This window comes from Hydra vulgaris, chromosome 02 (genome assembly GCF_038396675.1).
Source record: "Hydra vulgaris chromosome 02, alternate assembly HydraT2T_AEP".
Lineage (NCBI taxonomy): Eukaryota > Metazoa > Cnidaria > Hydrozoa > Anthoathecata > Hydridae > Hydra > Hydra vulgaris.
The window spans coordinates 44,776,637-44,801,914 of record NC_088921.1 but is presented as its reverse complement, the minus strand read 5'-3'; the positions used below and the strand labels follow the sequence as shown (position 1 = coordinate 44,801,914).

The following is a 25,278-nucleotide window of genomic DNA, read 5'->3' as shown; positions in this document are numbered from 1 at the left end:
TGATAAAAAGCCTAAAGCAGACTGTCTCAATTATCAATTTTTTAAAACGTTTTCATCACCTGTAATTCACTCTTAATCCCATATTTTTCCTCAAAGAACCAAAGCTGTTAGTTCTCCAGTTTCAAGCTCTTTGTTTAATTCTTGTATAGACAGTGACATGGGGACGGTTTTTACAGCAGTATTAGGGGCAATTTGAAAATAAGTGAGGGTAATACTGTGGTAATGGGGACGACGTTTGCGGTAATACCGTGGTAATAAGGACAATGTTTGCGGTAATACCATGGTAACGTTAATGACTTTTTTTATACATGTTTCAAAAATTAATTTTCAATATGACTCTTTGCCTTTGGATAAACGAGACATAGAAAAACTAATAATTTCAAAGGCCTGCATTAGAAATAAAGATGATAGAACTAGAACTCTTCTACATTTTTTATTAATACATTTATATTTGTCTTCTGTATGTGTTATAAATCGTTTAAAAAAATGAAAATGTATATTAGTATTAAAAGGAATATTACAATATGTTATAATATTTGACAGAAATAATAATTTCGCTTGCAGGGACAGTGCAGGGAAACCTAAAAGGAATGCGGAAATGAGGTGGGGATGGGGACAACTTTTGCAGTAATGGGGTGGGGATGGGGACATAATTCGATGAACGGGGTGGGGATGGGGACAAAAACCTGTCCCCATGTCACTCTATTGTTGTAATATCGAAAAACATTTATCTGCACTTGACATTTCAAAAGCCGCCAGTAATGATGGAATTCATCCTTGAGTGCTCAAAACTTGTTCTAAAGAGTTTAGTGTGCCACTTTCTCTAATATTTATCAAGTCCTTTGATTTTGGTCAAGTTCCATCTGGGTGGAAACTCACTAATATAATGCCAATATTCAAAAAAGGTCATAGTACTAATCCTGGAAATTACAGGCCTATTTCCATCACTTCTGCAGTTGGAAAAATAATGGAAAGATTAATGGAGAGTAAAACATATTTTGTTATCTTGGCATCAACATGGTTTTGTCAGATATAGATCGTGCATTACAAATCTTCTTGAAGGATATAATTACTGAAGCTTTAAGTGATGATTGTGCAGCATTGCTTATTTTGCTAGACTTTGCTAAAGCTTTTGATCATATGTCGCATGTTTTGCTTCATCTCAAGTTGGCTGGCTATGGTTTTTGCAATAAAATTCTTGATTGGCTCAAGAACTTTCTTGACTGTAGAAAACAACGTGTCGTTTTTTGCAATTTCTTCTCTGAATGGATGGATGTCCTGAGTGGTGTTCCTCAAGGATCAGTCATAGGACCTCTACTATTTTTTCTATTCCTAAATGATATGCCAGAACTAGTTAAAAATACTTTCAAACTTTTTGCCGATGATAGCCAATTGGTTGCAAAAATAAAGTCAGTTACAGGACATTGCTATTTTAGGTGATTGGTCAAGACTTTAGCGCATAGAATTCAGTATAAATAAATGCAAAGTTCTTAAGTTTCATGGTGGTTCCTCAGAATTTGAAATCCTCCTGACAATGCCAGACACAAATAGTAGTCTCACTCCTCTTGAAGTTGCATCTATCAAAAGAACATTGGGTATCCTATGTATAATAATAAACTTAAATGGTCAGAACAGATTAGTCAAGCTACTCTTAAAGCAAACTCTGTACTTGGGATACTCAAAAGAACTTTAATACAGCGTATGTGCGGCCAATATTAGAGTACTATGCACCAGTTTGGAGCCCTTTCATACAATAGGACATTAAAAAGTTAGAACCAGTGCAACGTAGGGCAACCAAACTTGTTTTGCAATTGTGCAACATGAACTACAAATTGCATCTGGCAAATTTTGGTCTCAGCTCATTAACTGAACTTAAGAGGTGATCTAATTCAATTTTTTAAAATTTATAAAAACTTGAACAAAGCCAACTGGCATCAAGAATGTAGACAAGCAACTTCCTCACATGTAATGGTCCTGCAGGTAGTCTTCATACCTCAAAGCATAAAATTGAACGAGAAGTTACCAAAAACAGTCAAAGACATAATTTCTTCAAAAATCGTAGTAGTAGTGCCAACATGTAATGCTTTGCCTGCTTCAATAGTTGCCGCTAATTCGGTCAACGAGTTTAAAAACAATTATGACAAACGGACTTGTCCTCTTCCGAGTTGGTCTACTATAGCCGGTTGTCATTAGACACTTAGCTCATAGAAGTCAAACTTCTCTAGTAGAATATTACTATAATAATAATAATAATAATAATAATAATAATAATAATAATAATAATAATAATAATAATAATAATAATAATAATAATAACAATATATATATATACATATATATACACATAAATACATATATATACATACAATTTATATTTATATATCAATATATTTAAGATTTATGTGTATATATATATATGTAAATAAAATATATGTATTTATATATATATAATTAAAATATATATATATATATATATATATATATATATATATATATAAATAAATAATTTGCATGTTTTTATTCAATTAAAACATGCAAGAAGCTGTGGCCAAGTTGTTAAAACAAAATATTATATGCGTGGTCATACAACGCGTGCGACTGCACACATCTCCTTAGATGTGAAATCTCCTTAGGTGTGCTATATATATATATATATATATATATATATATATATATATATATATATATAGAACCCTTAGATGTTGTCCTAAAGTTTTTTCGATATTTTGTTGACAAAAAGTAAAAATTAAAATGCAAGACCGGAATTTTTTTTTTTTAATAATGATAGACTGCCTGCCCCAACCAAACCCTCAGTCGATGTAGCAGCACTCCCTTGCGGGTCAGGCTATTTGTCAGTCGATGTAGCAGCACTCCCTTGCGAGTCAGGCTATTTGTCAGTCGATGTAGCAGCACTCCCTTGCGAGTCAGGCTATTTGTCAGTCGATGTAGCAGCACTCCCTTGCGAGTCAGGCTATAAGATAGTCGATGTAGCAACACTCCGCGCATGATTTACAGTAAAAAAAATAAAAATAAAAACATTTTATTAAAAAAAATAAAAATAAAAACATTTTATTAAAAAAAATAAAAATAAAAACATTGTTTATATTGTTAAAAACATTCAAAATGTTATAAAAACATTCAGAATGTTTTTAAAAACATTCTGGTCAATTAAATTTGCGTTTTTGTGGTTTTTTTAAAAAACGATTAATTTGTAATTAAATTAATGGTTTTTACTTTCGTCCAACACGGAAATGTTGGACGAAAGTCAAAAGTAATTAAAAGTGACGTATGTGTTGGCGTAAGAATCACTTTTTTCCTTCCGCTCTTCCTAAAGCCAACAAACTATAGAACTATATATATATATATATATATATATATATATATATATATATATATATATATATATATATATATATATATATATATATATATATATATATATATATATATATATATAAGGAGCCCAAAATTTAGGTTTTACAAACTGCCCATTATCTATATTAATTCCATCATTTAAAGAGATTGGTATCTCTATATTTCAAGAGCTTAATGCAAATTTCTATAAAAAATCTTTTTATTTCTACTTTAAATATTTTAACATTCTCCCACTTTATATCTTCCCAGCAAAACTTACTATGAGTAGCTATTGCAGACTTAATTTGGGGGACAGTGATGGTATCCACACTAACGATACAGTAGGAAGGTTAACAGAATCTGATTGACTTTTGTTATTTTTTATGGACAGTATTTTTCTAATTAGCTTAACAATATGTTTAAGTTAGCATGTGGTACCCATTTTCATTAAATATTTGAATTAAAAAACTTAACTCATCTTGTAAATGTAAATCATTGCATATAGAATAAGCCCTGTTAACCTAACTTTTAAATATTGCGTTTAAAATCATAATTCATGATTTAAGTGAGGTTCAATTTGAATATTTGTAATGGCTTCCTTTGTGTAAACTTTAAACTTGTTTTTTATTTGTATATGTATGTAATATTATTGTTATTTACCTAAGGTAAATATGTGTTCTATAAGTATGAATTTGAAGAAATGATCGAAGAGCGAAGGCGAATTAAAATTACAAATTAGGACTCGAACTCAACAACATCTAAAAAGTTTAAATGAGGGGAAACTTTATCAGCCTGCAAAGTTTTGTTCAGAAGAAATAAAGTGGGAGAATGTTAAAACACCTAAAGTGAAATAAATTTTTTTTACAAAGAAGTTGTGAGTTGTGTGAAGATTTTGAAATATAAAGGTATCGATGTTCCCCTTTAAACAACAAAATTAATTTAGATAATGGACAGTTTGTAAAAACTAAACTTTGGGCTTTGTTTTTTACATTTTTGCATAAAAAAAAACCCATTCAATTGCTGACATCAGGTAATTTTAAAATGCTTTTAATGATCAAAAAACATTTTGTATAATTTTACAAGCTGATGATTCTGGTAATCACAATGCAAATGAGTGAAAATTTGTGAAAATTTCTTATAAAACATTATTACTTGTATTAAGAGAATTATTATTATTTTATGTTTTTTTATTAATATAACACTCTTATACATGATGTCAACACTAAGCCATACATGTTTATATATATATATATATATATATAAAACAATATTAATGTGATAGCACACTTGTGTTAAAAAAACAAAATTTCAAACAAAACTTACTTTTTTTGACTCTAATAATACAAACATTATAAGATTCTATTACATTTATTTGAGAAGCAGCCATGCTTGAATCAAATACTTGTCGTACATCATGATCTAAAAACAGTATAAAGTATGTACACATCTATATCTATATCTGTATCTATATATATATATATATATATATATATATATATATATATATATATATATATATATATATATATATATATATATATATATATATATATATATATATATATATATATATATATATATATATATATATATATATATATATATAAATATAAAAAAACGAAAAAGTATGAATTTTTTTTGGGTTATAAATATTCTTCATACCTAGATAATACTTGCCCTAACCCAAATCCTAGTCAATATGTGTAATTAAACCATATTTCAGAATAACATCATCAATGACATTTATGTGAGGCTAAATATGCAAACATAAATGTATATTTACAGGCTTTGGTGGGAGTAAATAATTGGGAGAGCAGTGAAAAGCCTATCAATAGACTTTGTGGGCTACGCAAGCTACCTGCCCCAATGATTTTTTGTGTAGCTTTTTATATTTTCACAGATTTTTTTGTTATCTTGTTATAATATATTATATATATCATTATTTGTTATTTAAAACCTTTGAAACAAGATCATAAAGAAATTAAAATGACTTTCATTAAAAAAAATAAAACAGTAACACTGTATTTTTTTATTTTCTTTCAGCTCACTTTGATTATTTCTATTTGTTTTTGTTTCACTCTGTCGTGGTTCCAAAACATTTTTGTTCCAAATTTTTTCTTTAATCTCGGTGTTTTTTTTCATGTTTCAGTTTGCTCTGCTTTGACCACCTTACATTTTGTTCTGCCTTTATTTTAGGAATAGTCCGATTGATGAACTTCCAAATGTCAAAAAAAATGCAAGAATAGCAACAATCACGTTTCATCATACTTTCATATTCAAATATTCTGACATTTTCTTGTAAATTATTATTTATCAATTTAAATAAATTTAGGCAATTTTTTATATACCTCTTTTTAATGCCCAAGAAACTAATGTGGCCTTAATGATATCAAAAAAAAAAAACTTTACACATTTTTCTATACTCAATGATCTTTCAGAAAACATAAAGATTTTGATCTGCAAGAATATGGATTTCTATATACAGAGAAAAGGGTGTGGACTCCACTTTTTTATAACAGAATATTGCGATTGATTTTTCTCTACCTTCTAGACTAGCTGAAGCTCTGAAACTATTGGAATTTCTGAAGCGCTGATTAACTTGCATATTAAAATTGTTTCCAGAGCCCTAGACACATTGGGAGGGGGAGGGGGCTGGTCATATTCTTCACTTATTTTTCAGACAAAATGGAGATCTGAAAATTTCAGCATTTGTGTAGTTCTGATAAATGTGTGTTAAAATTGTTTCCGCGGCAGACAACCAAATGGTCCATGAGGCTGAGACACTGGGGGCCATGCTTGATCTTTTTTTAAATATTTTAAGAAAGTTCATGTTTATAAGAATTTCGATTTGCAAATATACAGAATAAAAACAGTCACTCATCTAAAATAATGATTTTAACAGATTTTTTGTATATACTTGTACTATTTAATTCATACTAATAAATGTACTATTAATTTTGTATAATTAAATTCATATTATTAAATGTACTATAAAATACAAGAAGGGCCTGGCTAATATCTGCTAAAAGTAAAATGGTCATATTTCCAGATGTTACTGAAGCTAGAGGCTAAAATTTTCAAGGAATTCTTATTTTAAAAAGTACTCTCAACTCTATAAAAACCAGCAAATTCTGAGATATAGGGTAATACTTTTAAAAATTTTTGGCTCATTTGACATAGAATTGTCCATAACTAAACTATTTAAACATATGTATAACTATTTTCTTACACACTTATTTAAAGTAAATTTCAAAATATTGGCATTACTAAGCAGTGAGGTAACTAGGGCATCGCAGGAATGACAGGTGCCATGGGCGCCAACTAAGGGATGGCGCAAAAAAGTAAAATTTTTTTTTTTTTAATGATATAAATATGTAGATTAAAGACTGCATAGGAAAAAGAAATGTCCAAGCTCCCAAAGGAACATTAATAACTATGTTAAGTACTTTATTTTAAGGTTATTGAAGTTAAATCTATAAACTATATACTTCTTGAAGAATACCATACATTTATTCATATGTTTATAAAATTTTATTTCTCGATTTTTGAAAAATAGCTGTTAATCTGTGAATAGTGGGCTTTGGCGTTAGACAAAACCTTTTCACAAATTGTTTCTAGCAATAGTAAATAGATGTCTGTTTTCTAGAGAATTATTTTGTTTATAGATATGAAAGTAATGGTTTCGATTGAAAATTGCAGCAGCACAATGAGAGGAAAACCATGGAGAAGAGCGAGGCTTGATTTGGAATCGTCAAGAGAGAATAAAAGATTTCACGACAGCCTGAATCCAAGAAGTTATGTAAGAAGCACATTGGTCAGCAGGAAAACAAAAAATTTCTACTCAAGGAAATTTATGGCCATCACAAAGAATATCACGAAAAAAAATCCCAGTCAGCTTTTAGGTAGTTGTAAGAGGTACAATGATAGGGGAATTCTGATAATGAAGAAGAATGAGATAATAGTTTTAGAGAGATCAAATCGTGATCAGAAGCACCCAAGGATAAATATGGAGAAACTGAGCACTGATTAGGATCAGAAACAAGACATAAGTGGAATAGAGAAGGTAAACAATTTTCCTAAAAATAATACCAAAATAGCAAAAATATGTTGCGTGTACGCCATAATATTCTAAGCATAATACTAAGTAGTGATGCAGAGATCCGCAAAAAAAAAAAAAAAAAAAAAAATTTTACCATATTTTGTTTTATGAACTCATTAGAGCAGATGAGGCTCTTTAGCCATAGTGAATACAACAAGGAAACCAGGAAAAAGAAAACTCTGAAATAGAAAAAAATTAATTGTGGGTAAGAATAGGAAAAATAAAACTAGTGGTTTTGTTAAAAAAATTGTAACACAACAAGATTGTTGTTATTGACAACAATTTTGAACCCAAAATAGTATTCTATATTTTTATGGTATTATAGAAGGAACAATTAAAACCTTTTTTTATTCTTAAAAACTGGTATTGACCATTTTTTTTAACATTTGGTGCTTATAGATTTACCATCATTAAATGACAATGTTGGTTTTTAAACTGATTTAAAATCAGTTTGATACCAACAACTCATAACTGTTGTGTCATAGAAAAGCAATTAGCACTAAATCATGAAGAATTTGGATAGCATTACAAATCATAACTTAATGTCGCGAAAGGTGTCCCAAATAATCGCAGTATTCAACCATCAAGTTGAAATAACCATTTGGTCAATGTACAATGGGGTAAAATTGATATTAGCTGGATAAAACTAATAAGTTTTTTGAATATTCCCACTGCTAACCTAGGAGCACTGTTGGATTGTTTATTGCTAAAGAAAAAATGCATAGCAACTTTGCATTTATAAACTTAACTGATATTAAAACTATAAACCATCAAAATATACACATCAAACAATATTTGATGTTGTTACCCTGTTGCATTTGATGTTGTTACCCTGTTGTTTGTTATGCTGTTGCAGGCCTAATTGCAAACATTCATTTAAAAAATTTTTTAAACTACCAAATACATAAAAAGTCACGATTACTACTTGACAAGTCAAAAGAACACATTAATCGTCTTCAAAAATTTTAATAACTTTTTAATTACAAATACTTTATTAAAAAGAATTTATGACATTTCTTAAAACTCTTTTTGTGATTCTTGTGTCTTTTCATTGAGCTCAATGAAGAGCCACAATTTTTATTTATATCCATTGATCTACAACATAACATAAGCAATGATTTAAGTTTACAAAGCAGACTGTGTGACATGAAAAGTGACAAAAGAAATGTTTTGCTTAACTGTTTAATAACAATATTATTTAATGCAAAGAAAGTCCATTAAAAGGTGAGATTACTATGTACACAAGTGAGACTATGTAATGATGTGATGAGATGTGAGATTACTATGTACACAAAGTGTGCAACATCGTAATCATATTTACATCAACTTATTTATGCATGCATTCTGAAAAAATCTTCTTTAATTGTTTTCATTTTTGGACCAGAGCTAGCAAATCTACTCAAATCAATTTTCATTTCAACTTTATAACAAAGAATATTTTATTTATATTCTTAAACAATATTTTTATAAAATAGTGTTCTTAAAACCAACTATTTCACATTCAACTTTTTAAGTAGACACAACAGGCTGATGAAAGCATAAAGGCAAATTTGTCTCTGATTTGGACTGTTTAACCCAAATCACAGACAAATTTGTGCTCAACTTTTTAGCATAGAAATTGTTTATTTTTATGGAATTGCAACAACAAACTAAATAACACTAAAAAGATTTGATTTCTGTAGATGATATTGTGGCATTTCTTTAATATTAAAATTTTTAATCCACTTTGAAACAATTTTAACTGAACTGCTAAGAAACAAAGATGCAAAAAAGCACTTTGTTTCAAAACTTCAATAACTTCTTTTGTAAAACAAAAACTTTATTGGTCTGCAATACAGAGTTAATAATGGATATGGGTCCGACAAAATAATTTTTTTTTCTTTACTAATCTCCGTTAATTGAACAAAACAATAAAGGATTAATAATAAATTAGCATTCTAAAAGTAAACATTTTCTGTTTTAAATTGTTCCTTTGCTGTTTTAGTTTAAAGACTATAGTCCTAATGTGTGGTTTGGACAATTTTCCATAACATTTTGTTATAAAAAATCTTGGTACTAACGCATTTGTAGAACTTTATTGTAATACCCAACAAGACAACAGCGTAATTATTCAAAGTTCCTCTTATCCCTAATCCCAATTGTGGGGTTTTAGATCAATTTCTTCCTTTTTCTGGATAAGTTAGAAAAAAGTCCCTCAAACAATGTTATATGCATGATAGAAAGTTGTGCACAATTAGAATTATATTTATACTGTGCCAACCCATCTGTTAAACACATTTTTACAACACCAGTAAAAGATTATGATTCAAACAGAACTAGAAATATTTAGTATGTGACAAGAAGATGAAAAGTTATTATTTAATTCCTTAGTGGAAAAAGTAAAGCATATTTAACTATGTGCTAATCAAATTTGTTCTTTGACCTTGACTTTCTCAGTCATTTTTGCATCAAATGAAAGAGTAATTTTTGCATCAAATGAATGAGTAATTTTTGAATAATTTATAATTGAAATGAACCATTGGGTATAAAATAAATTTAAATAACCAGCAAATGAAATTTTAGCTATAAGATTATAATTACACAACTTTTTTCTTGTTAATGCAAAAAAATTATCTTAAAATCATCTAGTTTTAATATTCTTTAAGTAATAAATAGTATTACAGTATTAAAATATATTGTTATAACAGTATTAATAACAGTATTAAAACAGGTATTGTGTAATATATGTGCATTATTGCAAAATATATATCCTATATTATAGTTTGTAGTTTGTTGTAATGCTTTAGGAGACTTTTTGAGATCATCAATGAGTCTCACCCTCACTCTTTAACAAATGTGCATTATAATCATTGTAACTGTGCAGCCATGGTGCAGTGGTTAGATTTGTGGCTTAGAACCAAGAGGTCCAAGGCTCGACACACCCGCTAGAGCCCAATAAGCAACGTTGGTAAGGAGGAAGGCATGAATATCTTAGTTAAATGCTCTTCCATGGTGCTCTGTGATAAGACTGTAAGAACTTCTGGGAACACCTTAAAAATCACCAAAAAAACAAAAAATTATTTGGTTTGGTAATTATTGGTAATTATAATGGCCCTGAATAACATTTCTACATTGTTTTTATAATTTAGTTAATTTTTCAATTGAACTTGTTTTGTTGTTTTTTAATTATAATTATTTTTTCGTTTAGCTTATTCCAAACAGTATTACTACATTGTATAATAATGATAGCTGTATTATCTTTAAAATTTTTAAAATCAACAAAATTTAATAAAACATTAAAATATTACCATCTATTAAAAAAATTCCTAAATCAGTTGAAACAAGTAGTGAGTTGTCCAATGAATCTCCACAATGTATTCTGTATGAAAAACTTGAAAGAACTGCATGAGGAGTCCATGGCTAAAAAATAGAAAATTAAATAAACATACAAAAATATCACATTAATTAAATAAACATACAAATATCAAGTTTATTAAAAATTATTTAATTTATTAAAAATCTTACTGTATTTTTTAAAGCACGCAAGCCTCCCACATTGGCAACACTCGTTGGTGCAACACCTTGAAGAATCTTGTTTACTTTTAGTGCCTATAAAATTATTTATAAAAATTATTATAAAAATATAATAAGTATAAAATTCTAATGGTAATTTAAATAACTCTAAGCTTTTTCCTTTTTATAACAATAAATTTGTAAAACTTCCTCAAAGTATTTTCTTAAAGAAAAAATCTAAAAAGTAAAACAAAATACAACATAAATAAATTATGCTAAACTGTTACTGAAGTCTTCATATCAACTCTTTTAACTGTTAAAGAAGTCTTCATATTAACTTGTTAACTATTACAGAAGTCTTTATATTAACTTGTTATATTAACTATTTCCTACTTTTTTTTTGACATAACTACTAATTAGTATTAAAACCTAAGCTTCTAACAAAATATTAAAACAATACTCAAATGAAAGCAACATTTTTAATATTTAAAAATTATTTATTATTTTTAGTATTTTAATATTATTTTAAAAAAAGTGCTCAAACAATATAATAAAAAATAACAAGGAATGAAAAAACAAGATAAATAAAAATAACAAGGAAAAAAATAAATAATAAAAACAAGATGATTTTTTAAAACAAGATAATGAAAGTAGATAATAAAACAGGTAATTTTGGCACCATTTTAACTTTAATTTATTTTTTAAAAAAATGAACAAGTTATTTTGTAGCAGGATTAGTAAAACTTAATGCAATTTATTTTTGTAGCTTTTTATGTGTTATTTCTGATTATTGCCATTTTATTAAAGTTCTCACATTATTGAAAATTTGAGATAAACATTTCTAATGCATTGGAAACCAAAATTTATTAATTATACCATGCATGAATATAAAGAAAATAAAATTAACAAAATAAAGGTATAAGATAACTTCTTACTTAAAATCTTTTAAAGAAATAATTTTTTAATTTTCGGCCTGCAAATTTTATTAGAACAAAATTATTTTTACTGATTGGTCATTTAAAGATTTAAAAAAAAAAAAAAAACTGAAATTCTTAAAATGTGCTCACTGTAAAGTTTATATCAGGAAAATCTTCATTTGTACTTTACGCAAATGATTGCCCAATGATGAATAAATCTAAAAACATTTGTAACATTCTTTAAGAAATTTTTCGGCTTTAAAATTTGCATTTTACTTTTTCATTTGACAATTTGAACTTAAAACTCAAAATGAACTCTTTGTGTTAGAATTAATAAAATATTATAAAGAAGTAACAAATTTTTTCCTCTTTTTTCTTTTCAATTTACTTTAAATAATTTAAATAATTTAAAGTTTTAACAGCTTTTATAAATTTTGTATTTTTAATTTTTTACAGCATTCATTTTTATTTTATATGTTAATAGTTATTTTTTAAGAACATTAAATTTTAGTTTTATCTTAAAATTATCTCACCTAGGTTACTAATTTCAACATTAGTATTAAAAAATATCAGACAGGCATAAAAAGACAATAAAAAATGAGCACTTAAGAATATTTTTTTACTATCAGCTATAATAACTTCAAATGTTTAAAATCTCAACAAACAAATATTGTAAGAAGTTATTTTTGTTAGTACCTTTTTTTATTATTTTCACTAATACCAAAGATAAATGTAAAAATGATCAAAAAACTCAAGTAAAACCAAAATTACCTGCTTTAGCCTACATAATTACAAGCAATTAAATTTAAAAACCATAAAATTCTTTTTTAGTTCTTATAAATATCTAAAGTTGTGATATAACAAACAAAACAACTAAGGGTAAATAAATAACTTTATATTTTAAATGCTATCTATTTATTGTTGCATTCACATCTTAAATTTCTTTCTTGAAAATCTTTAAAAACTTTTCAGCTTTTCGTTGTAACTAAGTAAAATAGAAACTAACTTGTTGTAACTAAGTAAAATACAAGCTCGTTGTAACTAAGTAAAATACAAACTAACTCATTATAAATAAATAAAAACTAACCTATTAAACTAATAAAAAAAAAAACACTCTTCAGTATAACTCATCATTATACTGTAGAGAAATAACGAATTTTATTTTAACTTGATAAGGTAATTTAGCAATAAATAATTTATCTTTTTGAAACTTTGCACAGTTAAAATGCTCTATGAATGAATTATCATGGAAAAACTTGAATACCCAATTAAAGTCGTTCTCAATACAAACACCTTTTAAAAATACAAACACCTTTTAAATATTTAAACCTGGTTTACATTATAACTGAAACATTTAAAATCATCAAATCATATAAATATCCAAAAATAATGAAATTATGTATTTAGAATTAGTTTTAGCTGGAAATCTGTTTTTAGTAACTAAAAGCCTTTATTTATTTTTAACCACTTACTAAAGCTTCTGAAACTTCTTAAGTAAAAAAGTTAAAAATATAATTCCTCTCAAGAAAACAGTGCAAAAACTTTTTACACTGTTTTTTTGAGAGGAAAAAGGCAAAATCATTACAATCTTTAGCTTTTAGTTGCAGTGTAAACCAAGACAAAATTATTTAAAACCTTGTGAAAGTAAAATTAGTAACTTTAAATATTTAGAGCATAAAATAATTTTATTAACTAACCTGGCCAAACTCAAGAAACACTTTTCTTTTTTCGGGATTGTTTCGAATTTCATTGCAATTAATTGTATCGTCAGAAAACTTCATAAACTTCTGCCACATCAACATGCACATAATTATGATATATTATAATAAATAACTCAATAAAAATAAATATTAATCTGTAGAATGAAACTTAATTGTGTAAAAATTGTTTTTTTTAGAACTTTGAGAGACTGTGAAATACCTCAGGCTTTGCTAATTTGTCATTTTGCAAACTGTTAATTAAACTTTCTAATGTTCTTTGTCTTTTATTACTAAAAACTGGACTTGAGTAAGCAGCTTTCTCCCCATTCATCACTAAAAAGCAAGAGAACTAGTCTTTACACTTGACAACAATTTTCAATCATTTTTCAATCCATATTAAATCATTGTTTACTTGCTACAATGGTAAATTTATAAATTGAATCTGAACAGTAGTACAATAGTATAACATAAGATTTTCAACTCCCCTCTCTCTGTCAACTTACTATAAAACTGTCCACTTGAGTCAGGTTAGGTATCCTCATGTTAAATCATGTACCCTTATTAATGATATGACTTAAGTGAGTATGACTTGGTATAATGGTATGAATTATGACTTAACAAACATTTTTATCAAGAATATTATAAGTGATGTTATTAAATATTCAAAACAATTTTTAATATTAAAAAAATTCAAAACAAGTCTTAAATAAATAAAGTTTATAACTATTAAATGATAGTAATTCTTAAATAGTTTTTAATTAAATTTTCATTTAAATTGATTCATTTAAGCTGAAAATGTCAATAGGTACAAATATAAAAAAATAATAATAATAAACAAATGTAAGGCTAAATAAAGCTTTATTAAAAATGAAATTTGAAAAATAACATTGATCTTACGCTTTGTGATAAGAAAAGATCGAAATTCTTGAGGATTATCAAAATATGGGGGAACGGGGAGAGGTGGACCAAACACAGGAACATTCTCTTCAGATAGCACTGATATCCTAAATATTATACAAATTAGTTAGTTTTTTTGAGTAAGAACAAAAACTAACAATAAACAATCTGTATTCTTTATAAATAATAGAAAAAAAAGTTTTTTATTGGAAAAAATAACTAGACTACTACTGATCATTAATTTGATTTTAGAAGGAAATTACTAAATACATTTAATCTCCAAACTAAAAAAAGCTATCCAATTGAATTTATAAATTAAAAAAATTAATTAGTCCATGTTGGCAGTCACAACATTTATTCTATCTTAATTTAAAGATAATAAAAAATTACAACAAGAATTTTTGAAATATTTTTACAAACAAAAATTTGTTAAAGTGTAAATAGAAGCAATTTATTTATTTTGAATTAAAAATTTCTTAAAAATAATAAAATATTAAATTATTCATATTTTATAAAAAGATAAATCAAGAATTTTGAGGTACTAAAAAAAAAGCTTTAATCTTTTATCTTCTCTTTTTTATTTCTTGGTTTAAAAAAAACCTGTCACAGATTTTCAATTCAAATTGTTATTGTTGCCAGGGTTATATTTAGTAACTTTTTAAATATCTTTAAATATAAACATTTTTAAAAAAAAGCTATATTTAGTTAAATTTTCATTTAAATATAAACAATTTGTATTTTATTTGAGTTATTTGTAAAACAATTGCTTTAATGTTTTTTTAAGTTAGAATGAACTGTTATCAAGCTATAAATATAAATATTTTTGGGATTGATAATAAATTTTGAATCCTTGTTACAACCTTTGTTGATTTATTTTGAGTATAAGGGTGATTCTTTTGCTTTGTGTGTGACTCTGGTACAAATATTTTCCACTATAAAAGGCTATAAAAAATAGTTTACTACAGATATGCAAGATATTATTGCTGTTATTATAGTAGGAGATGTGTCTGATATAAAATAATATTTCTCTTAATAATATGTTCATTGCACATATTAGTAAATGAACTGATTAGCTGCGTTACTCGTGTGACACGTACAAAACAATGAAAATTTTGATTAAAATTTTGATTAAAACTTTCTGCTAATAAGCTATGATTAATTTGATGATTTTTTTTATCTCACAAACAACATTTTGATGTTTATAAAAAATACTTTTTGTTTTTATAATTTCACCAACTTCATAAGAATAAATGATAAACTTTAGCGTTACATGTGTGAAAAGTTTTATTACATGAGCAACAAATTTTTAATAATTTAATAAATTTAAAACAAACTTTTTTTTTAATTTTTAGATTTGAACTGAGCAGCACTTTGTTTTATAGTTTTCTTAAAGTTTCAACTTTTTAAGTTTTATTTTATCAGGGTACATAGTTTGATTGTTCTGCACAAGATACCAACCATTAATAGCTATTTCTGGAGATTGGGAAATTATTTCGGGAGCTTGCATACTATTTATATAGTTTATTTGAAAATCAGATGACTTTGAGCCAATTGTTTTGAAAAATGGCAAGCATCTATTGGAAACATTGACATGATGAATTTTTTGTATTCGTGGTGTTTTTTTGACTTCTATCCAAGGCTTTTTGTTGTCTTTTTTACTAATCATTTCATCATTGCTAACATATAAAATATTAGTATCAGTCATTAACAGTTTGCAAACATTAAAAAAATCCATAGACGTTTGTACACACACTTCTCATTTTTGCTCATATATTTCATTTGAACAAAAGACTCGGCTCTTCCTCCAACGCCATCTATAAGCCCTTTTCCATGAGAATTTGTAAAATATTTAAACTCAAACCTTTTATTATATTGCTAAGATAATTGGTTAAGTAATTTCATCATAAATTTATTTTTAAATTTTGATGAAGAGCCATCAGTGAAAAGAGTTCATTATTACAGTATCATTATTACAGTTTTCAGACATGAGTATCTCATATATTTTCCCAATAAAGCAATAAACACTACCTTTCCCCTTGTATCTAGTGTTTGAACAAACAAATTATGTTTTGCAATTATTGTTGTTGAAAACAGCACCAATAAACAATTGAACAGTGTTCCTAATCCATATTGCACTTTGTGCTTCATTTTGATATTCACAAACATATGCCATTGGAAAATCCACCAGAAGAACTCTTTTCCCTGCAATCTCCTTGTCTTTTTCAAATTCAGCTGCTTGAACTCTTTTTATACAAACATATTCCTGAAATTTAGATAAGGTAGATAAAAATTCTTCTATTACTTCTCTTTTGCACCCATTTTTTTGATTTTATTTGAAGATGTCCAGAGTCGTCTTTGGTCCAGCCAACAAAATGAATTAAGTGACTGTGACCAACAGAGATTACCACCATGAACTACTATACCTGATGCCTAATACTTTAAATAATAAGCAAAAGTTCTCATGCAGTTTGCACGTACACTGGTTGGCAGGTGTTTCTTCTAAAACGATTATACTTTTAGGGCTTAGTTTACAAAATGTAGAGAAATGCATTACTTCCCCATAGGTTGATTGAAAAATTTAGCGAACCTCTCTAAAAAACATTGTTAAAAAATATTTTTTCACCTTTTTTCTCTTTCCATTTTCCCACACTATTATTTCATCTTTTATACTGGGCATTGTGAAAGCAATGTCTGTTCTGTAATAAAAATCAATTACTAACTTATTCTTTTTGTTAAATCACTTCATAACTTCTTTTCTTTCTCAACTTTATTATTAAAAATAAACTCGATACTATTTGCCAAACTTATGTTTAGTTTGGAAAGTAATTTGAGCTCTTGGCAGTGCTCTCATTTATTAACCTAAACTGAAAACAGGAAGCTATTAAAATTTACAAAGACCATGAAATCAATTATTTATAGAATTACTTAATTGCATCTTTTCAAGCAAATCAAACTGAAAATAACTTTCAAAATACCATAATGAAGTTATTTTCTTGTTAAATTTGATAATGCAAATTATAATTAAAAAAAAAAAAAATTAAATTAATACTATATTCATGTTAAGCTTTTATATACAAAAAATATTTTTTATCATTTTTATCATGGTTTTGTTCCAATCCACATCAGCTATTTATTTTCTGATGTTTTGAATTTAATATTCTTATCTGTGTACATATAATATGTAATATTCCTATCTGTCATATGTAATATTCTTATCAGTCATATCAACATATGTAATATTCTTATCTGTCTCACACATATATCATTAACTAAAAAACTGCGTTATGTGTTTGACCGAACTCTTTTAAATTTTTTTTAGGTATATTACTATAATATCATATTATCAATTTTTTTAATTCTAATGTTATTGAAGATAACTCACATGCAATATACTGCATAAACGTTATTTTCAATAACAATGTGAAAATCATGCGGTAGTGGTTGAATAGTAGAGTGCTCGCCCTTATAAGCCCAATGGCTTTTAAAAATACTCATTACCAACTTCGATCAGCTAAAAGCTTTAAATAATCTAAATCCAAACATAGAACTGTTTATTATGGCCATGAATCTATTAAATATCATAGCATATGCACATGAATTAGTCTCCCCTCACATTTAAAATCTCTCTCTACACTTTCCAATTTCAAAAACAGCCTATTTAATTTTTTATGAAACAAATATTCTTCCTAATTCCTATGCTTCTCTACTGCTAACTATCTATTATCCATCTTAACTTAACTTGCTTCAATGCTGGTTTATAATTACTAATACTTGACCTTTTTTTAATTTTTTCTACTACTTTCTTCATTTCAATGCAGATTTATTACTAATACTTGCTCTTTCTTAACTTTTTCTCAAATTAATATTATTTTTTATATCACTATTCTATTTCAAACTCTTTTCAAACTATTATAAATACTGCTATTTTATTATTGTTATTATTATTAATAAAATTGTTATTATATAATATATTATTATATAAAATTGTTATTATATAATATATTATTATATAAAATTGTTATTATATAATATATTATTATATAAAATTGTTATTATATAATATATTATTATATAAAATTGTTATTATATAATATATTATTATATAAAATTGTTATTATATAATATGTTAAATAAAATTGTTATTTTTATCGTTAGTATTATTATTACTTTGATTATTATTACCAATAACTGGAGTTTTTATTATTATTGGCTATAATTAATAATATTGCTGATACTATTATTACTTTATTATTTATAATGTTGTTACTGTATATTATAATAATCTACTTATCTTTTATTGCTATATCTTAATTAGGTATATAAAAGTCTTAAATGTTAGATATATGTATAAAAGTAAGTTAAATAAGTATATTTTGTTTTAAATATATCAAACTTCTTACTTTATTATTATTACATAAAATTTTTTGTTTAATTATTGTACTGCTTACATTTTTTTTTTTGTCATTATATTGTATACTTAAAATTAGTACTTGTACTATATGTAAATATTCCATGAAATGTAAAATCTATTTCAGAATACATTTGATTTCATATAAGCAAGAAGTTACAGCACTCAACTTGTTTCTCCGCGCAGTGACCTTGTTCATCAAGGTTTGTGTTTCGGAGTTATAGAGTTGAGAGAGGGTTTGTAATACAGTACTTTTGCTTTTGATTATCTTACATTTTACTATATATGATTTCAATATAAACAGGTGCAACTATGAGATTTTGTGAAACTGAAAATATTTGTAAAGTAAGTATACAAAAAAAATGAAAAATAAAGTAAATAAAAACGCTTTCTTGGTAAGAAGAATATATATATTTTTTCAACTTTATTATTTAATTATATATATATATATATACATATATATATATATATATATATATATATATATATATATATATATATATATATATATATATATATATATATATATATATTTTAGTATTAAAAAAATGTTTAACTAGACAGGAAGAAAGTTACCAATAAGATTTTGTTTGGACTGAGTATCTTACTAAAGCAAATACATGAGTGAACTTTGTTCTTATAGAAGATGGCTTAAAACACACATCTTCAGATGGTTCTCCATCAATAAACACAATTACAGCGATGTCATTACCAATATGACGTTTTCTTTCAACCTAAAAAGTTAAAAATTAAAAAAGAAAGAGTTGGTGAACAAACTGGCATAAAAATTTTTCCTGAAAAAAAAATCACCTGCTGAGAGTCTTTAGAAAAAGGAAGCATTACAGAAACATGGAACATAACTTCATGACCTTCAAACATAGTATACAGTGAGTGAGTGCCAGTCATATTATCTAGATTATAATTTAAAAAAAAAATTATAATACTTCCTCTAGAGTATATTTGTGAAAATTAAAAAACTAAAATGGTAGGTTGTATTCCACATAAGCTTATATAACATAGAAGTAACATGACACTATAGGAAAAAAAGTTCATTTAGCTTAAATTTCAGCTGTGAAAATAGAACGTTCTATGTTTTTAAAGTGCTTAAGGGTTACTTGCATAATAGCAGTTGATGTACACAATACACATAGTTAGTTATAGAATATAGTCTTTATTGAACATACAAGCTCATCTATATTTGGTAGATTCAAAGAAAACATACAAAACTGTTTGGATAGAAAACTTTATTATTTGGTCATAAAAACAAACTGCATCAATAATATAAAAAAGGTTTGATTTTTAACAGAAAAATATTAAAGCACACTGCATCCATTACACAACAAAAGTTTGGTTGAATGGTATTAAAATATAATATAAATAAATATATATTAAAAAGTATAAAAATACTAATCCATAATCTTAATGTTAAATAACAAGTACTTATTAAAAACAATGTTTAAAAATCATTAAAAAAAATTTACCTTTAACATCTAAGCCACCTCTGAATCTATTCCAACCTTGTAAAGTTATAACATCACCAAGTACATGAAGAAAGTTACTAAATTCCTCACTTCCACACTCTACAATATGTTTAATTCAAAGTAAAAAAAAAGAAAGTTACTAAATTCCTCAGTTCCACACTCTGTAATACTTTTTATAAATTCAAAATTAAAAAAGAATGCAAAAATCTGAAAATTTATCAATACCATTTCCAAACATTTCATCATCTGTAGCTTGACCTTGTTTTGCATATATTACACCAAATTTAAAATTCACGGAGCCCTAAAGTGAATAAGAATATATATATATATATATATATATATATATATATATATATATATATATATATATATATATATATATATATATATATATATATATATATATATATATATTTATATATATGTATATATAACATATATATATAACAATTGAAAGAAAACTAATGTTAAAAAAAGTTGTACAATTAATATAAAACAAGTAAGATAGAGAAGTATAAAATATAAAGAAAATAAAGTAAGATAGAGAAGTAATAGAAGGAATGTTATAATAAAAACAAAAATAAATCTGTGTAGCTACAACCATTACCTCCTGTTCTTCAAGTATTAAAAGTTCCTACATTAAAAAAATATTGTAAAAATATAGTATATGTATAATATTATAGTTAATAATAGGACTGCCAGTAAACATTCGAAGTTTTGTTTTTAATTTACTTTTTTAGTTATTAATTTAGTTAATACAGTTGCAATATAAAGTAAATAAAAATACTAAAAATTATATTTAATACTTATTTTTAATACTTAAAATTATTTTTGGCACTTTATAAAACAATATTAAGTTAAACAAAAATATTAAAAACTATATAACTTTTTTTCGACTGAACAAAAAATGGCTATATTTCTAAACAAAAAATATCAAGTTTTTACCATGAACAACTGAATGACTATAAAATATGAAGTTTTGATCAAAATTAGCAAAAACGAGGGCTAGCTATTTTTTGTTAAATAAAAATCACAATTTGGGAAGAAATTTTTTTTTTTTATTTCCTCTTTTTAAACTCTGTCATTCCTAAAAATTTAAAACAAATAATTTAACTTTAACAGTAAATTACAAATAGAAATTTGCAGCTAAATGCCAATGTGTTACTTGCAGAAACACTATTTGTCTTAAAAGTCAAAATTTCCTTTAGCTAAAATAAAACACCAGATTTACTCCAAAGAATTTTTTTAAACATCACATCAAAAACATATTCTCATAGCAAAGCATAGTCCTGTTGTTTGTGTCAAACTTCGAAACTTGATGTAATCCTGGTTTTGATGAGCAAAATTGAGAAAAAAGAGAAAGAGAAGCAACATTACTATGATGATCCTCGAAGATGAAAGGTAGATGACTTATTGAGTACATTATGGTATATAAATGTAGGAAGATCTAGATTATTACAATAACAAATAGTCGAAAAAAATTGAGTTTTATCTGAGTTGAAGTTCACTAGCCACTGAGAGCAACATGTTGTGGCAAAAGAGGGATCCTTTTAAAGCTCAAATGCCCCCTTAAAGCAATCAAAAAGTGTTGGCTTCTTATCAAAACAAAAATAAATTGTAGTATCGTCAGTAAACAATGCCACCTTAGATCAGGCTTGGCCAGGAAGATGTGCGATTTCAAGTCTTTATATGACCTCGCAAATAATATTTTGTTTTGATGATTTAACCACGATTTTAAACAAATGCGCTGAAATAATTAGTTTTTAATTACTTTGAAAATAAATAATTTCGACACGTTTATCTTTATTAATGTTTTTTTATTAGCAAAACGCTTTTAAATAAAGTAGCTAATAATTTTAATTAAAGTATCATTGAAAGTTGTATAATTTTTTATTAATATTATTTAATTATATAAGATTTTTTTATAAGTAAAACAAAAGTAAAAATTAAAAAAAAAAATTTATAAGCGATGACTTTAAACAGCGAAGGTCTCTTTAATAAACTTTATATTCGAATCGTTAAAGTTTTCGCTGAGAAGAAAAAAAAAAAGACGAACTTTTTTGAAAGCCGTTTGAATTAAATAACTTTGTTTTTTAACGTAAGTAACATTGTTACTTACGTTTTCATATTATTGAAACGCATTTAAATAAAGTAACAAATCACTGCTAATGATTTTTTATAAAAACATCAATGAATAATATGTTTTTTTATATTTATTTAGGCATTTATTTTTTATTATGTTTTTAAAAAAAAAAAATTATAACAATTTTTTAAATAAACGATTTAATTATTTTTACTTTTTTTACTTTTTGTGCGAAGAATTGTTAAGAATCTTTTTTTAAACTTTTAAATGTACGCGTTTATAAAACAATTGTCAGCTGTAAGTGTTACTTTATTTAAAAAGAGTTTCACATAATAAGAAATTATAAAAACATTAGTAAACGATTCAAAGTTATTTATTCCAAACGTAATTTAGATAATCTTATCGTTATAGTTTATTATTTATTTTAGTTAAGTTTTAATTTTAATTTTGCTATTTTAGTTTTAGTAAAGTTATTTTTATTTTGTTTTTCGCTATTTTTTTACAAAAATTTATTTGCTTCTTTAACGATAAGTTTTTTTTAAGTTTCTTTATAGTTGAGTTAAGATTTTTATAGCACGTTTTTAAAACGCATACAAACTTTTAAAACTTATTAGCGACCGTGGTCAAGTTAAGTAAAATCAAATAGTTTTCATAGCGTGGTCATATTATGACGTGAAATCACACGCCTTCCTGGCCAAGCCTGCCTTAGATGTGAGAATTTCAGGGTGATTGTTCAGGTAAAATAAAAAAATTATAAGGCCAAGAATAGAACCTGGAGGATCCCCTGAAGTTACAGGATATGAAGAAGAGTGCTTTCCATCGAGGACAACTTTTATACTACAATTGGTAAGGAAGAATTCAATAATCTTAAAGATGTTACCTGATACACCGTAAGAAGAGAGCTCATGGAGAAGACCAGCATGCCAAACTTAATGAAAATCTTTAGAAATATCAAGAGCGATAGCCTTAAACTCTCCACTATCTATCAAATGTTCAATAAAACCTATCAGTTATTACTTTTAACAAATCAGCAGTAGAACAAGAAGATTGAATTCCATATTGATGATCCGAAAGATATTAAATTCAAGATGAGATTAAGTGTTTGTTAATTCTCTTAGGACTCAAAAATCTTGCTTATGACAGTAAGAAGACTAATGGGATGGTAGTTAGACAAGTCAGATCGCTCTTCAGAATTTTTGAAAATAGGTATAACAAATGTTGCTTTCCAGTAGACTGGAAAACAAGACTCTGATAAGCACTTGTTAAATAGTTTTGAAAGTATAGACGACAGCTTTGGAGAACACAAGACTAAAGAGATATGTTGTCCAGACCTCAAGCTGTAGAAGAATCTAAGCAGGAAATCCATTCCAAATTAAACAATACTATAAATGCACATAATTGATCATATTAACTTACTTTTTGAACTTCTGCTGATATAATTTCTCTTGGATTTTTTTCCAGTTTATCTTTCATAAAAAACCTTTAAAAAAAAGTTATTTAAAATAGAGAAAGAATTTGAAAATATCATAAATATAAATAAAATATAAATAATCTGCACACAAAATTTTCTTTTTCATCCAATTTATGGTGCATAAACTGAAGGTGCACTTTAACAATAAAGTGTAGATACACTTTATGAGTATACTTAGATGAGTAGACTTGGATGAGTAGACTTAGGTTACACTTTAGTAATATATATCTAAACTTTTGTTTAGATATTTACAATTAAAAGTAGAGCTTAACTTGATTCTCTGCACAGTATTCTCAAAGGTGTTTCGGAGTTGTGAGAGAGTTTTAACAACTATTTAAAAAAAGTTACCTCCTCAACTGCAGTGGCCACTCAGCCTTATGGAAATAAACATAGTAAAAAAAATAATATTCATAAAAAACTGACAATAAAAAAAATATAAACAAAAAAATAATCGCATAAATTAATCCCAACAAAAACTAAAATACTTAAAATTAAAACAAGTATTTAAAAGATTTTTTGCAACAACATTATGATCATGAAATATCAGAGATTAAACAGTCTTTTTTTAAATGGAATTTTTTTTTTAATTATTTATTTTAAATATTAAATAATAAGTAATTAATTTGTTAGTAACAATTAATAAATATTATTTTAAACAAAATATGTAAACAATTGCATAACAAAATAATACTTCTAATTGATAATTAAAATTTGCTTTCCAACAAAAGTTTTACCTAAGCACATCTTTTACTGTGTACTTTTTTTGAGGGTCATAAGGAAAAGTAATTCTTCTGCAACCCTAAATATACAAAATATGAATAAACATTACAAAACAATTAACTAAAATTATACACAAAAAATTAAAGACGGTATATTTTATAAACTTATGATCTCTTATAACCTTCAGCTTGTAATATCTACTTTAACAATAGAAACAGTTTTGTCCTCCTCCCCCTGCCCTAACTATTTAATTAAGAAAAATCTTTTTTGCCATGCATTGTTTATTTTTAAACTTAATTTTATTTGCAATCAAACTTAAAAAGCAAAATAACTGTAATGGTTTAAATTTGTAACATTAAAAAAAATATTTTTTTTGAATAAAAACTTTCTCATAAATCAACATTTATGAGAAAAATATTAAAAAAATATGAAATATTAAAATATTAAAGAATATTTTAGTAAATAGTTTAAAAACATTTTTCAAACACATAAATATGTGAGTACTTTTTAAATTAAGTTCTTAGTAGATGTGTATTATTTAATTAGGTTCTTAGTAGATGTGTATTATTTAATAGATAGTTATAAAATACAGATTAGATAATTTTCAACAGAAAACCAAAAAAAGATTTTGCACTTTTTCTCTTTGTGCATAACTT

At 25.8% G+C, this 25,278-nt stretch overlaps 1 protein-coding gene across 2 annotated transcripts in view; it reads right to left on the bottom strand.

The window, feature by feature from the left end:
• Window positions 1-25,278, bottom strand: part of LOC100199749 (GTPase-activating Rap/Ran-GAP domain-like protein 3) — a 63,006-nt gene that overhangs the window by 11,637 nt on the left and 26,091 nt on the right. For both annotated transcript variants that reach the window (XM_065791064.1, XM_065791065.1), the window contains exons 7-19: window positions 24,637-24,701; window positions 23,848-23,911; window positions 20,956-20,982; window positions 20,574-20,649; window positions 20,349-20,447; window positions 19,678-19,778; window positions 19,444-19,601; window positions 14,460-14,566; window positions 13,783-13,895; window positions 13,560-13,649; window positions 10,958-11,041; window positions 10,741-10,852; window positions 4,678-4,773 (exon numbers count right to left, since the gene is read on the bottom strand). In XM_065791064.1, the coding sequence (XP_065647136.1) occupies window positions 4,678-4,773; window positions 10,741-10,852; window positions 10,958-11,041; window positions 13,560-13,649; window positions 13,783-13,895; window positions 14,460-14,566; window positions 19,444-19,601; window positions 19,678-19,778; window positions 20,349-20,447; window positions 20,574-20,649; window positions 20,956-20,982; window positions 23,848-23,911; window positions 24,637-24,701 (1,192 nt within the window). The remainder of the gene's footprint in view (window positions 1-4,677; window positions 4,774-10,740; window positions 10,853-10,957; window positions 11,042-13,559; window positions 13,650-13,782; window positions 13,896-14,459; window positions 14,567-19,443; window positions 19,602-19,677; window positions 19,779-20,348; window positions 20,448-20,573; window positions 20,650-20,955; window positions 20,983-23,847; window positions 23,912-24,636; window positions 24,702-25,278) is intronic.